Source organism: Blennius ocellaris, assembly GCF_963422515.1.
Source record: "Blennius ocellaris genome assembly, chromosome: 19".
Classification (NCBI taxonomy): domain Eukaryota; kingdom Metazoa; phylum Chordata; class Actinopteri; order Blenniiformes; family Blenniidae; genus Blennius; species Blennius ocellaris.
In genome coordinates, this window is record NC_137668.1 from 14,078,282 (window position 1) to 14,096,680 (window position 18,399).

The following is an 18,399-nucleotide window of genomic DNA, read 5'->3' on the forward strand; positions in this document are numbered from 1 at the left end:
CGATCGATGGTGTTTCTCGAAAAAAGAAAAGAAAAACTAAACTCAGAAAGCTACGAAGTTAAAACATGGAACGTAAAGAAAACTTTTGACAAACTACGAATTCTCAAACAACTCCTTATCACGGTGTAATTGTTTAAATCCGCCCGGACAGAAACGACGCCACCCGTAGAAGGTTCCGGACACTTGGTGCATTGCGGTGGTAAAAACTGCAAAAGCCCAGCAGGGGGCGACATTGAGCTTGTTCAGAGTCAACCTGGCCCCCTGCAATGCACATGGAAACTCAGCAACTGTAAAATAATGACAGCAAAAGCAACTTGTCTTCTTCTTTATTTTTTTAATAAAAGATGTCTCTTTTGTGTCGTTTGTTTTTACACATTTTTAAGGCATCATGCACAAAAAAAAAAAAAAATCAGCCATACTAAAGGCATTATGCTTTACCCTCTACCAAAAAATTATATGTTCTAACATTTTGAAGATTTCGCCGTTAAAAATAAGTTTGTACAAATATGGCATGTAAGCTGGCATGTCAGTGAATCCCAAAGCAGAGCGCCACCTGCTTTCACAGTTTTTGTAAACATGGCTTTGAGCAAAACAGGGCAGAGGAAAAGTCGAGAGAAAGGGAACGCATGCTTCAACGTGGGGTTAAGTTTCCCTGAAAAAGCATGCAATGCATTTTAAATCATATTTACAATGCATTATTTTATTCTCAACAGAGATTTTTATATATATATATATATATATTCTTTTTTTAATTCTATCAATTAAAGTTAAGACATTAAAAATGTTATCAACATTAACAGACAGACTAACAGACAGACAGAAACAGATGTTCATATCATTCCTCCCAACCCAGAGTCCCCAACAGACATTTATCAGATTGGTCAACCTACAAAAACACTACAAGATCTTTTTTTTTTTTTTTTTTTTAATAAATGAAGCATTAATGTTGTGCTTCCAGATGAGTACTGTCGTCTGGAGGATATGACAACCTCAAAAGAAAAAAAACTTAAGGTATCACCAAGTCATTTTTTTTCCTAATTTACAGCCCAGCTAGGGGTAAAAAAAAAAATGTTGATTAAAAAAAAAAAAAAATCTTGTAGTGTCCACCAAGGCAGACATCCAGGAGGTGCCTGTAGCTTTGGCACAGTTGTGTCCAGTTGTGCTCTTTTTTTAAATTGTATTTTTTTTTTATTTTGGGTGATCCGTGTGCGTTATACTATATTGAAGACCATGGAAAGATACTGTTCATATGAAACCTGGATCCAGCCATCCTGGTCTGTGTCGTACCGCCTGAAAACATCAGTGAGCCTCTGTGGGGGGAAAAGCACAAAATGAGCAATGTAGTCAAAATAAGTCATTCGATGCGATTAACAATCACAGTTCAAACCTACGCCGGCGCAGTGATGCCGATCGACATGTCCAGGGTTTAAATTTAGCTCAGGATAAAAGACAAAAGCTTCTGCGCCGAGCAAGCGAGGCGGTTCTTATTTCTTCAAGCGTCAGTTGGACTTGGCAGCTTCCTCTATCGTTGTATAAACCTACAGTTAATATGGGGAATGAGCACTCGGTCTCAAGTAAAATCAAAGACTGCTCTCCTTTTTGAAAACTTGAGCTCCTCGCAATCTTTGGAACGCAACAGCGCAGAACCTCTTCTAATAGTGTAGGTATGTGGGGAGAAAAATTATATATTTGATGTCATGGAAGTAGATTTGGATACCAAATATTACCAATAAACACATATTGAACTAAAAAAAAAAAAAACTCAGTATTGACAGATCTGCATGCATTACCTGTAGTACAATACAGCACTGGATGAAATCGTCGAAGGCCACCTGTCCCTTCCTCTGGCGGTCGAACTTATCTATCAGCGTACCGTAGAACTGGTCGGACAGACGATATCCTGCACAGCAGAACGATTTCAGTCAGTCTTTCCACACAAAGTTCAATTCAGCAGATTCTTCTACTGCAACAGAAACCGATTCTGAATCCAGCTTTCACAGCAGACCTGATGGGGGGGGGGGGGATCAGCCCAAGGTTCCAGAAAGCTCCTCGGCAGTGAGAGGGCAGAACAGCCGAGTACACAGGGGGCCTTGGCCGGGTAATGACTTCTTACTGAACCAGAACATTTTTAAATGGACTGTGGCGGTGTGGCGGCGGCGGTGTGCTCCGAGCAGAGCTGCTGTGGGCCGGCTCAGGTGGATTAACGAGTTTCGGAAGTGGCAGAGACGCGTTGTGATGCGCTCCCATTAAAAGCATTTTTGCAAGGCCGGCGCCCTGATGAGGACGCACCAGTGTAGAGCATTATTGCAGTCGCTGAATTTAAACTGGAGCTCGGGACACCGTTTTAGTGACGACGTCAACACAAAGAATGAGGAAGCCTCAGTTTCTTTGGTTTTACTTCTTTATGTCTCAATCTGGTGGTTGAGACATAAATCAGGTAACGGCTATTGCAAATACATTCAAATATTTTTGTCCTTTCAATGACCGATATCACCCAAAAGCATGAAGACCGCAGGTCTCAAAGAGGTAAACAAACATTTATTTAATGCTCGTAGCTTGTAGCTTGTAGCTTAGACACAAGTTGCAGCTAAAACTGATGCCAAGTGTTTGCTGCAGTCTTAAAAAAACAACAAAAAACCCCATCTTAAACTTTCGGCCATCTCCCATTTTGTGCGCGGCCGGTGACGTGGGAATCGGAACGTGTTCGTTACACGGAACAGCCAGTGGAAACCTGCACGCTCTTCTTTTGGAACAGTGATCTTAAAAAGAACTTGAAACCTGACCTGCACACCCAGAGAAAGCAGAGACACGGGCCACGGAGCGAGCCCTCCACCACCGGCCATCGAAAAGTTTCAAAGAAAAAAAAAAAACGAGCATACTTTGCTGCTCACCGAATCCAGTCAGCGCCTGTTTGAGCTCGTTCTTGTCGATGAAGCCGGAGTTGTCCCGGTCGTAGGTGCGGAAGATGTTCTGCCAGTCCGTGATGTACTTCCACACGCCGGCAAACTCGTTGAAGTTCACGCCACCTTTGTTTTCCCTGTCGAACATGGCTGCGGGGGGGGGGGGACGAAGGAGAGAAAAGGAGGCGCGTTACAAATGGTGTATGAATCCGGAGGAGTGGGGAGCCAGTGGGGCGTCGCGCACAGTTTCATCGGGCTGCTGGAGGACAGTGGAGTTGACAGCGCGGTTCAGAAAGACTCACACTTGACTAACCCCACCAGCGCCTCATGAGACGGTGCTAGAACAAAAACGGCTTGATCTCCCCCCCCCCCCCCCCCCCCCCTCCCCATCGATACTCCTCTCCCTCACGCAGTTCAATCCAATTACCTCCCAACAAAGGGAGGCTTATCACGATTGGGTTTAGAGTGCGTGGTACAGTGGGAAGTGGAGAATTCACTGTGGAAGTCACGCAGAGGACCCAACATTCTAAATCAACAGACGGTCATTCAGGGAGATGAGCTTTTCCGGCTACTTCGTAACCAAAAGATGTGCGGAAAGCGATCAGATCTTGTATCATTCAAGTACACATTGATGAATTGTTGTCGTGATGGAGGTGGTCTCATGAACAAAGCACTCATGGAGTCCAACATCAGACAGTCGGAGGAAGATGCTCCATGATTGAGCTCATAGTTCTTATTAAAAAATGTAAATAAAACAAACATATCTATGACCTTGTGGAGAAACAAGCTCATGTGTATTTAAGGGCTTGGAATGCATCACAGTAGCTGTGGCTACAGGCTAATGCTATTACTATGTATAATTAGGCGTCCGTCATGTACCGTTAGGAGTTAGGAAGTCTGGGCAACTCCGGGAACAATGAGGAGTTGCTCAGGTAAAACAGGAATTTAGTGAAATAGTAACGGAGCTGCACTGAGACAACAGCTGCGAATTATGCGAATGCTACCAGTCAACCGTGTTGTAGACACAAGTCGCAACGCATTATTCATATTGCAAGAAACATCTAAATAAGACAATTTTAATTGGGGAAAAACACGATCTTGGAGATCAGCTGGGATCTGGAAAAGCCCTCGACTTTACATTTAAAGCTTTCATCGTCGCCAGTTAATTCCAATTTTCTTAAAAGCAACGACTATTCACTGTCGGTTTCCTGACGGGTCCTCTCTGTCCTCCACTTTATTAATGGCTGCAGGTTTCCACTAGTGCAGCACAACTGGATCACAAGACCAAGTTTGTTTTCCGGCCTCGCTCCCGTTGCTCACAAGCCAATCAATTGATCACGCGGCCGTGGCGACGGGTCGAATCAACAACCGCCGCGGCCTCTCGGTACAAGCGGTCGCCGTGCGGAGGCCCGAGCGCGTCACAGTCAGCAGCTACTTACAAATGATGGAGCGGACCGTCACCGGGTTGAAAGGAGTCCATGTGCCTGTGAAGCAAAAAGAGTAGAGATTATTAAAAAACAAAACAAAATGTCTTCAGAACGCACTGGTGAAAGACCACGGAGCTGCACAGGGAACAATTAGGAAAGAAGAAAAGCTGTAAAAGAGTGAATTATCCACAAGATTACACTCCGTTAACAAAGCACACGAGCTAAAAAGTTGTTGTTGCAGCAGCAGGGGATCGTTTTTTATTTTGGTGCGACTGTCTTAAGATTGCAATTTACATTGGACTTTTTTTTCCTCCGTTAAAATGTTTGTTTTGTCGTTCTAACTAATTAAAATCTGTCACGATAATTACATTTTAATAGATATATCGGTTTTTAAAGGGCACTGATGTACTACCACAAACTTATGAAACAAATTCAGTTGTTTTAATTAATCTATTCTGAATTATGTAGGTTAAATAACTTTATATAAGAACATATTGGACTGCCTACATTTTGGAATTAAAAAAAATATATATATATATTATTGTTTGAAAAGTAATTTATAGTCTCAGTTTGTGCAACTCACAAAAAAATTGTCTTTTGTACTCGTTTTGATTGTCATATGATAAAATATGATAAATTTATCATCAACAAAGACTCGTGTTGGTTTATGTGGTGGCTTACTGACGGGTTTTCATCATTGTGGGCCAGTTTAATGTCCGCTGCTCGGTTCGTGGAGTTAATCATGAACAAGAGGGGTGAAAAGCAGAAAAAGATTAGTCTCCTGTATGTTCTCCTCCAATCTCAAGGTTGGCGGTTCAATCCCTGATCTTACCCTCAGAAAATCTCTCTGAGCAACAGAGTGACGACATCTATATGTGAGATGGCAATAAAAAGCTTTCTGAGGTTCGAGTGCATTGTTCTTTATGTTTAATCATCTTGTGCTCGTATATCCACGAGTGTCCTGCGATTAGTTTTCCAAACAGAAAAAGACCATTTCAAACTTTAACTTGTAAGGAGGTTTAAAGTGATTTAGATTTTTTTTTTTTATACTAATGAAGGCAGTTGTTAGAAAGCCACCATGACAGATAAATTATACGACAGAACATGCTTTATAACAATATGAAGCCCCCCCGTGACACGTCTGAACCGAGCGCTCGTCAAACACATAATCTCACTCTGCAATTGTCGGTTTTCTGTAGTTGAGAAAAATGGCGACTGTTAAATTCCACATCTGTCAGTGACCTAAAATCCCATCTGCATCATACAGGGAGCAATGAATGACTGAACAAGGGAGCGATTTTGGACGCAGGCTTTTTTTTTGACAGCAGATGTTCACTTGTCAGTGCAGGAGAAGGTCCAGGTGGATCGACAACATTCATTTGCACCGTTGGGAGAACCTGAGTCCGTAAACAGCCACTATCCTAAACTCCCGGGACCTGCCACCGAACATTAACACCATTACGTTCAACATTACCCGCGTTAAATCCACCAAATTTGGACGGCAGTGACGTTCGAAAGCCGTCGGCAGCTGAAGCGACCGGTCGCGTAATGGAGGTTCGCCGTCGTGATTCAACAGGATACTCAGGAAAAGTGATGTTTGCACGTTCTCCCTGCGCATGCCTGGGTTATCTCGGCATGCTTTCTGCCTCGTGTCATCGTACAAAGATGTTAATCTTGAACACTGAAAGCACAACGCGCTGGAATCTAGAAAATCTGTGCTTGGACACATGATGGACAGAGGCCATGTTCAATTCCCACACTAATAACAAGCCGATAAAAAAAGAACAATAGAAGCATTCACAGCAAAACACCAGAGACATGATAAAAAGAGTATTGTGGCTTTCATGGTCGTTCCAACTCCGTTTGTCATTTTTCACTTAAAAAAGGACAAACTTCACTGATACTTGAATAAAGCCGTCAGTTCAACGGCGGGGAGAAGACTGGTGGACCTTGCGTCTGTTTCTACTTTACAGCCTGCCTCTCAACTCTCAAGACACGGAGATTTATCAGGGGCGCCTCAATCCTCGCCGACTCACCGCCGCAACTTATCATGAGCGACGGCAAGCAGTTCAGGCCCAGAAATAAAGAGGAGTGAGAGTGGGAGGATGCGGCGGAGAGGAAAAACACATCAAAGAGAAACGACGAGTGGAGGAAAGCTAAACAAAAGGGGAGGAGATGAGCTGAACAAAACACTTGCAGTTTTTTGTTGTTGTTTTTTTTTCTTTTCTCTCTCTTGGTGAAACTTGAACTCTCCAGCCCACTTCTGCTGACCCAAGATTATCCCCCTGCAACTCGATCCGCAGATCCTAAAACGGCATGTGCAGAATTTTAACGCATTGCCAACGTTGTGGAGGATTTTTTTTTTTTTTTTTCCCCCCCACACTGTGCTGTTTGGTTTCTGATTTTCCTCTCCAGCTCAAGCTACAAGCAGCGGTAAGCAGGTTTTGCAGAGGGTGGCTGGAGCTCAGATAAGAGCACATCGCCGAGAAACTCTGGCTTGATTGTTTACGTTCACCTCGATTTTTTTTTTTTTAACTTTCGAGTGCAGCTAGAGCCTCCAAATGAATAATGAAGAACGAGAAATGAATTTAGGAGTTTGGGACTTTACACTTTCTGACTGCTTAAAATACTGGCTGCACTACAGAAGTCACTCCGTCCCTCTCGGTGGGTTTGTTTTATTGATGGGTGAAGCCGTGTGGGGTGGATGTGGATGGGGCTGCTGTGGGACGTGGCCTCCGGCTCTCGCTGGAGCCGGGGACTGGGCCAGAATCTATTTTCCTCATTTATCTGTTGGAGCGCTGACAGAGAGCCACACATTAAGTATCATAAGGATATCGATTTGAAGCTAAATTCGTCGAAACTGGTCAGCTTGACTGAATTCACTCATTGCCAATCCTATATTATCTAATTACGCTAAATCTGCTTTTTTTTTTTTTTAAATAGATGCAATTACTTTTAGAGCTAATTTCGCAGAAGAAGCATATCCTAATTGGCTGGTGAATGTAAGCATTTACATTATTGGCATTGCGTCACAAGTCCGAAAGAAACGTGTGGTTGTAAAAGTCCTCGTTTCATGTCGGACCAGCTGGAAAACTGTAGTTTCTTGTGGTGAAGTGACATGAATGTTTTTTATAGTGTTGCACGGTTCACAAAAATGACTAAGGTGTGACCTTTCCCGATCCACACACGCACAAGTCGCTCGCTGTGAGGTCACCAGCGTTTGCCAGACGGACTGCGGCTGCCCAATGTGAGGTGGTTAGGACTGCTGAGGTGTGTGTGTGTGTGTGTGTGTATATATGTGTGTGTGTATGTGTGTGTGTCTAATGGCAAATGGGGACAATACCCGCTCTGTCCCCTCTGGACACTGGGCTCTCTCACTGGGAGAGGAGGGAGGCTGGCCGGCCGGTGGAAAAACAGAGTGGGCCGACCGCAGTGTGTACCGTACATATAACGGTCGTGGCGGCGCTCACCGAGATGCTTATACACACACACACACACACACACACACACACACACACACACACACCACTAATGCAAGCACATACAGAAGCGAACTTCTCCAAACACATGTTAAATGTTGAGCTTTACACCTCACAGATTCTGGAAACACACACCCAGTTTGAGCAAGTTTGACCTTGAAGGGGGGGGGGGGGGGGGGATCACTTTCAAATTCAAATGATGACAGAGAAACCGCAAAAACTCTTTCAGGCTCATCAACCATGTCTCATCATTATTACTATCAATTTAGTTCTTCCTTCTGGGATTTCTCCAAACAGTAAACCTGTCATTCACCGACCAACACGCTGGAGCATTTACAAACCTTATGATAGTATTCATACTGCACGGCACAAGCACCGGCGTTATTTTTCCACTATACTCATAACAAGCAATTACAAAAAGAATTTTCAAGTAATTTCGAGATATTGGGTTGAAAGACGAGCCATTAAAAATCATGGCACTCGTACTTGTTCGCAAACTGTTTCCTATATGAATTATTATTAGATTAATGGGATGTCTTAGACACGAGCTGTACTAATTCAGTAAAAATAAAAAATGAAATCTACTTTTATAAAGACTTGACACGATCACAATGTGCGAGTAATTACAGGCACTTGACACCGCAGGTTGGTGAGAGCTGGCCAATGCGGGGAAAGTGGGGAGAAACCGAAAGAAAAACACTTCAACTTTGTGAAAAGTGATGCAGAAACGAGTTCCAATGAGCTTTCAACAACTTGATCTGTAAAACCGTAAAACGTTATACAGACTGGGTATGCATGTAATGTTAAAAAAAAAAAACAACGCAGAAAATTGGGTCGAGTCTCATTTTAAAGCGAGCAGAAATGTGTCAAATAACGCTGCAGGTTGAAACTAACAGTTCTACAAAATGCCGCCCTGCATGTCAGCAGTTTCATGATATCACTTTGCTCGACGAAACCCAAATAAAGAAGTGAAGTGGCTGACGGCTGGGAGCGCGACAGCATGTCGGTACAATGTCTGCTCTGCTCACTGCCGAGCGGAGAGAAGGCCGAGAAAGCCATATTTGTAGTAAGTGACGCAGCTACAACGCACACAGAACCGATTACAATCTCATCGGGGATGATACGCAGTCGAGAGAGAGAGAGAGAGAGAGAAGGAAGGAGATAGACAGAGGAACAGAGGGGGAGGCTAAATAAGAGAGGACAAACAGACAGAGGACACAGCAGGAAGAGAGTCGGTGCCATATCCTCCGGAGGAATTTAGGGAGGAGAAATAGGAGAGGAGAGGGGAGGAGAGACATCTCTCACGTATATATATATATCTGTCTTCTTTCTATCCAAACCAAATCTGCTCCCCTGCATCTCAAAATCTCAACAAGTCGGATTTTTAGTGAGGTAAATCATTTTTTTCTATCGACTTCATATCCACTTGTAAATGAGGAAAATATGCCTGTAAGAAGTGACATTTATTTGCAATCAATATATAACATCTGCCAACTGAACAGGTTGAATTTGTCTTGATTTTTTTTTCCAAGTGTCTAAAGGAAGAATCCATATATTAAAGTGAACTGGTGCATATCAAGTCATTGTGTCTTATATTACCCTGCACATTTGGAGTATAACCTCGGACTGAGAGGAAAGGATGAGTGTAAACAACAGCATTGCCCTGCCTTGCTTCAGGGCTTTGATACTCGCTGCACTCCACACCCAGGAGAGAGAAGAGAGTGGGGGGGGGTGGGGGGGGGGGGGGGGGGGGGGGGGGGTAGACGTAGACCAACAAGAGATGGATTACGGTGCCATGGCCGGAAAGCTGGGTCAATGGAAGGAAAACGGATGTAAGTAGACGCAGGGTCAGTCGAGCCACGACAGACCGTCGAGGAGCCGCGGCGGCTGGTTTACGCGAGTTTGGCGAGCCGCAGGACAGGATGCGCCGCGCGGTGCGCGGTCCGTGTTCGGCTTCACTGGCTCCGTGTCACGTCACGGTACGCAATGAGTCTAACGAGCTGGCCGGGGAAACCTGCCGTTCCTGACGCGCACTCACAGCGAGGCACGTAGACACGACTGTGAGGGAACACGCAGGCACGCCAAGTCCATAAACAAAAACAGTGCTCACACTGGCTATTGGCAAGTATGGAGATGAACGCAGCACACACACACACACACTCGAGAAATACATGTGTCCATGCATGCATACACAAACACAGGAACACTAATCAGTATGCTGAGCCAGAGCCGCCGCGCACTGCCCTGATAACAGCTTCTTTCACTGCTGCTGCTTGCTTCAACACTTCTTTTTCCTCTTCCTTTGAAGTGCCCACAGAAGAAGAAAAAAAAAGGGGGTTTCTGGGGAGAGAAATCTGTTCAAAAGTCTTTGAAAAGCAGAAGGAGTGGTTCAGGCCCAGCACTTGATGGGGAACACATTATATTTTAATGAGAGGACAAACATCAACCTGCGCGACAGTTTCTGGGCGAGCGTCTCCCCGAAATCTACGTCTCATTAGGCGCTGCTGTCGCAAGGTCAAGAAAATATGCTGGTACAGTCGTACGTATGTATGGCAAGAAAATGGATTTCTCTTCTCGAGCGCTCTGGTGTGGCAGGCCTGCTCAGCAAAATGAAGCATTAAAAAAAAAAAACAACCCTCCCTTTCCCTACAAAGATAAGAGTAGAGAAGATGACCTGTGTGATTGATTTAGCACCGTTCCCTACATCTGCCAGCAAAATCTTAAGAAAGGGTGGTTGTTTGTTTTTTAAATTTGTTTAGGAGGCCCGGTGCATAATGATCCCATAATCCTTTTTGAATCTGTCTCCACCTGCACCACATAGAACCAAGAGGGGACTGCACTTCCAGCATCAGCAGCTGTAATCCTCATGTTACATCCCGGAGTCTTTTTCATGCTGAATTTTGAGTCATTTCTTCTCGTGCTCGGATCAGATTAGCTGTCATCCTGCAGCAATGCACACAAGCTGCTTGGATTATTCCCCAAACACGGCTTTTTTTATTTAGCCACTCAGTATGAGCACCCATGCTTGTGGGTAACCTCATGAAAACCTAAAGACAAAAAGCAGCCCTTTAATAGTTTTATTATTAAGAACTGAAAAAAAAGCTGTTACCAGCTTCGGCTGCAATCATAGAAATCCAACTGATAACAAGCTGTGACTGTGTTTTTAGGTAACTCGTGGGTATTTCATGAAGTCACTAGTCATACAAATTGTTTTCTGGGCTCGTCAATTAATCCAGAAAAGAAACTTCCCAATGTGCCGTTTTAAGCGTGAAGCCTCCTCGAACACAGCCCTGCTGCGTGAAAGCCCTGCAGTTCTAGCGTGTTGTGGGCAGTTGCGTGGCAGCCAGGTTGTCTCCATGAATAAAATACTGAATGAGGTTATCAATTAATATTTCAGGTGCCGGTGAGGGAGAGGGCACACATTTTCCTCCCATTCACATAAAAAACACACATGCTTAAATACATGCGTGGTATTTTGCTGACGGAAAGACAGCCAATCCGGCATGTTAAAGGAAAAACATCAATATTTAGGCATTTTGATGAAGCTGGCTTTAAGAGGAATTGCCTCTCTATAATTGAAAGACACAATTGCTTACTCATGCTCATTTATGTCGTGAAGACTGTACAGGAATGTCATTTTTGAGGGTTGTGGTTCAGGTGGTCAAGGCATCTAAAGAAAACCTGCTCAGTGTGTGAGATTATCCCCGACACAAGGTGCTAAGCTCCAAGTACCTTCTGTTGGAGGAGGAGTACCACCTTGTATAGAAGCTCCGCCACCCTTGGTGCGTCTGTTAAGGAGCGTATGTGACGGATTAAATGTACATGTAACATATGCTAAACGTCTATTTTAAGTCAGGAAGAACATGTTTCAACAAAATAAGATATCAGCATTGTAAGAGAAGGTAAAAATGATTCATCAAAGCTTTGTGACAACACGAAGGCGCATTGGATTAAAAGGTCCTTGAAAGAGACTTTTCTGGTTCTTTTTGAGATGCTTGAACTTTCTTAAGAGATCTTGACCTTTCATTGGTACAAGTCTACTCAGTGGTTTCCAATCGGCTCCTCTAAACTGTGGACAAGCAGCGGTCCCAGGGGATGGGTCATGCTTCGTCTGCTCTCACGTTGCACGTTTGGCTGCGATGTTCTGCAAGCCTCTCTTTCTTTGGGTGAAACGATGAGTTCAGAACATAAAGATGGGAGTCACCGGCCCTAAGTTGACCCCAACCCATTCAAACAAAATTAATCAAATGTGAAATCACAGAGTCATTGACCTTCACCGACATAGTTTGAGTCACGTTACGCCAGACGAAGTGTGAAAATGTTTCCCTTCACAAAAATTTGGTGACGAACCACATTTTGACAAAAACGTATTTGAACCGACATGCGATGCGTTTTGGCAGAGAGTCCGCCACCGTCGTCTTTATCCCCAGTGACTATTGGCTGGTCGCCCTCACCACTGTAGCCATGAAGCGCTTTGAGAGGCTGGTTATTATGGCCAACATCATAGAGCGCATCAACACTCATGTCATGTAACGAGTGTACGAATATGACATTAAAAGAATCCTCGAGTTAGAGAGTGTGACAAGTAAAAATGCATCTGACTGACATTTCATTCCACAACAACCCTATTTATACACTGACAGACATGTGGTTTGTTGTAGCTATTTTTAAACAGTCTCACGTTCAACACTGGAGAAGTTAAAAAAAGACAGGAAATGGCTTTTTGTACTATAAATGGTATTTTATCAGCCAGTTTAGTACCAGAAATAGTTTGTCTCCCGTCATAGTAGTAGCCAGAACAAACTGCCAGGGAAACGCTACCAAGGGACAAGAGAGCCACACAAAAAAAGCCATAAAAACATAAAAAAGAGAAGAGTTAAAAGCAAAAACACGAAAAATCTTCGTTTGTTATAATTAAACTAACCCCTCCTTGCAAAGTGTGATTAGGTGGTTATTATGGCAGAAGGGCGTTAATGGGAAGATTGAAAGATGTTTATGTTGCAGAAAAAAAACACAACAATCCAACTTTTCAAATGCAGTTGATCGATTTTACTACGACATCCCGGATAAAGCTGTATTTGCTTCACATTTCATATTATGAGTTATTGCAAATGAATCAGATAACTGGACTTTGAGGACTGAGACTGAATCCACATATAATCTGAAGTGCCGTGTTGAGTCGCGTCGACTGCCGACGCCAAAATATATCAGAGCCGATTTTATTTGACGTTAGCCTGATAAACTTTTCACCTGCTTCTCTGTAGTCGGAGGCTAAAAATAAAACTTCATTCATTCATTTTTCACGTCACCTGCCACCCAGAGATAAAAATAAAATCCTGATGCTTTGTTCTTCTCTGGGTTTTTTTTTGGCTTGGGCTCAGCAGTGACTTAAATCAAAAAGAGGCAGAGACCAGCGGTGTGTGACGAGGAGACGGGGGAGAGAGAGAGAGAGAGCGATCAAAGATGAGGCAGAGAGAAAATCATAAATGAAGAAAGGCGAGCCAGTGACAAGGGGAGCAAAGAGACGTGCTCAGAGAAAACAGAATATTAAAAGAAAGGAACAAAACGGAGAACGGGGGAGACAAGAAACATACCATTCGATAAGGCCTGCTGAAGCTCCGAGTCTGATATCACGCCGCTCCGGTCCTTGTCCACCCTGGGGAAGGACGAACACAGATTAGATAGCGCCCGCTTTAACCACTTCACACCCACGCACAATCCGCCACACAATAGTGGCGGGCTTCCTCACTCGCCAGGTGAAACGTTACCCCTCGGAGCGCGTGTGACCATTTCAACAGTCCACAAAGAATGAATGGAGGTCTATAATCAGGGAGCACAAAGCAGCTTGTGGCTCGGAGCAAAGAGCCCCGATCAACTCTAAGCGTCTGTGTGTGAATAAGTGTGTGTGTGTGTGTGTGTGTGTGTGTGTTGATGCAGAGACAGCGAAAGTGAAACTGAAGCCTGTGAAAGTATCTTTCAGCGTGAGCGGCACAGTGTCAACTTGCAAGGATTTCACATGGTGCGACATATTTTTTTTTCCCCAAGTGATGCCGGCAAACAAACACTGAGAACAGACGACTGCTGCAGATAAGTGTCTTTACAGTGGTACCATGGGCCAAAAGTAACACTTTATAGAGGTTAATTGATATTAAAAAAAACACTTCTACTGAACATCTTTTGAAGCCATCAAGAGGTAATATACTAGAATCACACATGTTAAAATAAACGGAGTGTCTTTGGAGGGCACGTGTTAACACGGCGGTTTGACCTCTCACCTCACATTGAGAACACTCGTCAGCGACCCGAAGGACTTGTTTACATGCCAACGATCGACTGAAAGTCCCCAGTTCCCTCTGGGATCCAGAATTGCAGTTAAATGTCTACTTCACTGGAGAGGCGCTGCTAAACCCAAAAGGGCCACCGGCACAGTCTTCAGTGATTCCGAGCACCGTTGTCGTGTAAACAAACACCACAGGCACCACAAAGGTTTGCCTCAATTGCATGCGTGTGTGATTGTCTGCATCCGTGACTTGGAATCACACCGGGGGCTTCTTCGAGAGCGCCAACCACTACGGCCTACTGAGCCTGGGAAAATCCACCGGGCCAATTTATTCAGGACGAGGAAAGTTTTTATCACCGCTGCGGTTTAGAATAATATTAATGATCATAACACTATAAAAGGTCATAAAATGAGGGGGAAATCTCAGTCTAAAGTAATGTTCGGCACTTCAGCGCATCCATATAAAACTCTTCAACTCTAATCAAAATCCTCTTCAAGCGACTGCCGCATTAATTCATTAGGTTTTCCTTAAAATACCATCTTTCTCACAATGCCCACGGAAGAATCAGCTGAACGAAACCGTACGACTGAAAAAGGTGACGACTCAAAATAGCCAATAACGTGATGCGAGAATTAACATATTCACAAAGCCTAGTGAGAAATAAGTCTTTTTTTTTTTTTTTGCTGGGATGCCGAGAAGACACCAAAACATTGGGCGGCGGGAGAGCGGCTCACATAATGGCTCTCGCAGCGCCGAGAGGCCGCTCAGTCAAACATCCCATGACTCAGTTGCTCCCTAGCAACCGCAACCTGTTGACGCGGAGCTCGTTTAACAAACAGTCGGAATACCAAGAGGGGAAGAGGGGGGGCAGTGGAGGGAGGGTGGGAGTTGGGGAAGCCCCAATTATTTGAAACAATGAAAAAAAACTGGACACCGATCCCAGTCCAGACTTTGTGAGCTGGATTTTTAACCCCTAAATGTGACATTTCTCCTCCATGTTGACTGCCTCTTTTAGGTTTTCTGTACTGTATTAATGTATGTGTATAAGCGTGCTTATGTTTGTGTGTGTATATATATATATATATATATACACACTTACTTTACTGCCACTGCCTTGGGGGAGAAGAAAAAAAAACTAAAAGTAAACAAACCTCCTTCAGTTTTCTTGGAAGGGAAAAACAACCTCTTTATAAATGAGCTTTTTGTCACACTGAAGGTGAGGAGTGGCCCAGTGGGTGCAGGCTGGAGGGGTACCCTGCCTTCACCAAACATTAATAGACTGACTCAAATATGTGTGTGTGTGTGTGTGTGTGTGTGTGTGTGTGTGTGTGTGTGTGTGTGTGTGTGTGTGTGTGTGTGTGTGTGTGTGTGTGTGTGTGTGTGTGTGTGTGTTAAAATTCCACTTTTCTCGCTATTCCCCCTTTGCCTGTTCTTACCAACCGAGTCACTCAGGCGCAAGCAGAATTACCTGACCGGTTAAAAAAAAAAAAAGAAACAAAAAACAAAAACAAAAGAAGAAACAGTGAAAGCATCATTAAACATCCCATTTGCTGGCAGAACAGACAGTTAAACATCTGGCGTTTCCATCTTTACACTGTCAAATAACGAGCTCGTACGCGGAGCGGAGGACCGGCGTGAAACAGCATGACTGGGTCGGTTTTTCCATTCTCCCAGCGTTTCACTGTTTCCTATTTAGCCGAGTCTCATATGAATATGGTTTTTGGAACGAATGCTCGTCCTACTTTCCACATAAGTGATCCAAGAGAGAGAGGCAACGTCTAATTTGGCTCCAACGGAGGAAAGGTCGAAGAAGATCCTGGTGTTGAACAGTGGATTTCACTGCTGCAGTAAAACATCAACACGCCATTATGTAATCTGTTGAAATCTGTTCCTAATTTTCTGTAATCGCCAATCGAGGCAAGCAATTCTTTTGCACAATCGCTGATTGAATGTTCAAGTTGTGCGAGGACTCCGTTTGAATATGGATTTCACTTGTGTTTTAGCCAATGTGCTCAGTTGTTGTTAGAACACTTTTATCCTAAAAATCTGAATAAGTAAAGAGACAGGCAGACACTTGGTGAACATTGTTGTCTTTCCATAGCAACAAATCTCCACCGTCTCGAAGGATTATGGCGTCTTAGAGGGCAGGGTGCAAGCATTTCTGTCATACCAGCGTCACACGCCGTGAAACAGACTTCTCGGTGCTTCATACCGAGCCGGATCGCAGGAGTTGCACCAGGAGCTTCAGAAACAGAGGGAAATTAAGACGCCAACTCGCAAACAACTCTGGCCTACTCTCATGTCCGCCATGTGCCCAACACCTCGCGAATGAATGGCGTCTCTGACGCAACTCACACGGAATCCTGATTAGTCAGGACAAAGGGTGTGTGCGACGGTGGATTTCCAAAAAGCTCCTCAAGAGAAGGCCGGTGAGTCACGAATCGGGTAGGTGTGCGCCTGCGTGTGACACGGGGGACTGAGCGGCGTCCCGCGTCAAACCGTGCTCTATTGACTCTTGATCACATGACTGAGGGAATTCCAGCACAGCTCTGCCAGATATTCACCAGAAGGAAGCAGATGAGGCAACAGCAGCCGGCTCATATGGAGAGAGAGAGAGATGCGGTCAGAATGCCTGTTGTTTATCTCATGCATCTGATGATGACTCAGTAGATGGCCGTCATGAGACACAGGGAGGGTACACACCAGGCAAAAATGTTTACACCCGGCCTGATTTCTCTGAGGTTTTGCACCATACATAAATAATTTGTTAAGGCTGTTTGAAGCCTCAATGCCCGCAGCCTCTCAGTGTTGTAAGGGAGAAGAAGAAGAAGAAGAAAAAAAATCCTCTGCAGTATTACATAACTCTATAGCTTACTATTACCAGGGGCCAACACGTATCAACACTTCTCAGTGCCTACTACTATGACCTTCTTTAGCTGCTGACACACTTTTTTGACTGGGGCTGTGGTGGAAGTGATATCACCATCAGTGGTCATGGCAGTCGCTGTACAAATCACACTTGTGGTGGAAAAAACATTAACAGTGAAATATTTTGTGCTTGTAGGGATGTATATAATGACATCAACCCCCAGTAAATAGACAGACTGCGTCATGTCGAGGTACTACTGTCAAGATCTCCTCCTGAAGGGAACCCACTGGACGTGTTTTCTTCTACTAATGTGGTACAAATTGATGCGCAGACACAAGTGGTTGTGAAACAAGTCATTCATTGAGGTAATTTGTAACGTCTGGTATACAAGTTTGTGCTGTCTTTTGTTTTTGCGGGTGGGGGAAACCCCCCCCTTCAAGGACTCCTAGAGGTCCCAGGCAACTCATCTGACTTCATTTTTTAACGCCGTTTTGAAAAAAAACAATGCAGCCGTGCGGCGCTGTCGCGGTGTAGTAATGAAACGTACACTTAATGAACGTTGAGTCGACGGAGATACAAAAAACTGGTAAATCACTACAGCCACTCAGCCGGGAAGGACACGAATAAGAAGAAGAATTTAAAAAAAACACACACAAAAAACCGAGCTGTCACATTAATATTAAGTATCAGCACCACCCAGTCTTGTCTCCGCGGCTTTCACTGCGGAAGGAGTGTCAGAGACGCGGCGAGGCGAGCCGCCGTCCGTCCACACACTCACCTCTGGAAGATATTCCACAGGAAGCCCTGGTCCGGGGGAGCGTTGATGTGCGGGGCGCCTCGGTACGAATTGTGGTACGCCATTTTAAAGGGAGTGCTCTGTCCGGCAACAACAGAAAAAAAATAAAACTGAGCGGGTAGGGAGAGTATTTCCTCCTGCCGTAGTTTCTCCTCCTCTGTGAAGAGCTTCACTCCGACGTCCACGTTAGCGCCTGCCGGAGGGGCGGGGCCAGTCGTTCTGCTTGGGAGGGGCGGGGCCAATCATTCACCACTTCCTCGCAGGGCGGTGACGTCACACGTTCCTCTGCTTTCCATAGATTAAAAATAGAAACTGGAAACTTTAACTCACTAAAACTCATGACAGAAACTAACTGGACTGGTGAGTTTCTACTTACCCGAATTCATGACAAGTTATATTTTCAGAAGGAGACGTACTTTACTTGTTTTAGTCCCTTTATCGTCATAAATCTTTTATTTTATAAATTCACCCCTTTTATACCTATTGCTTTATTTTAATGTTTTGCCTCGATGTACAGCTTTTATATAAGGCAAAACATGCATGTTTGATCGATGATGACTTAAAATATAACAACTGAAATATAAACGTCTCAAGGATATTTTCATAATTTCCAGTGCATTAATTATTAAACAACAAATACTGCACCA

General features: G+C 44.3%; 1 protein-coding gene across 2 annotated transcripts; it reads right to left on the reverse strand.

The window, feature by feature from the left end:
• Positions 1–320: 320 nt before the first annotated feature.
• Positions 321–17,925, reverse strand: pdcd6 (programmed cell death 6). 2 transcript variants are annotated; one of them, XM_080514762.1, is made up of 6 exons: positions 17,735–17,925; positions 13,401–13,462; positions 4,340–4,384; positions 2,892–3,050; positions 1,791–1,900; positions 321–1,310 (listed from the first exon to the last, which is right to left on the reverse strand). In XM_080514762.1, exons 1-6 carry the CDS (start codon positions 17,815–17,817, stop codon positions 1,212–1,214), a joined length of 558 nt encoding a protein of 185 aa, XP_080370888.1. In that variant the 5' UTR covers positions 17,818–17,925; the 3' UTR covers positions 321–1,211. The 2 variants fall into 2 exon arrangements, with proteins under 2 accessions (XP_080370888.1, XP_080370887.1); XM_080514761.1 differs by having other exon boundaries at positions 2,880–3,050.
• Positions 17,926–18,399: the final 474 nt, after the last annotated feature.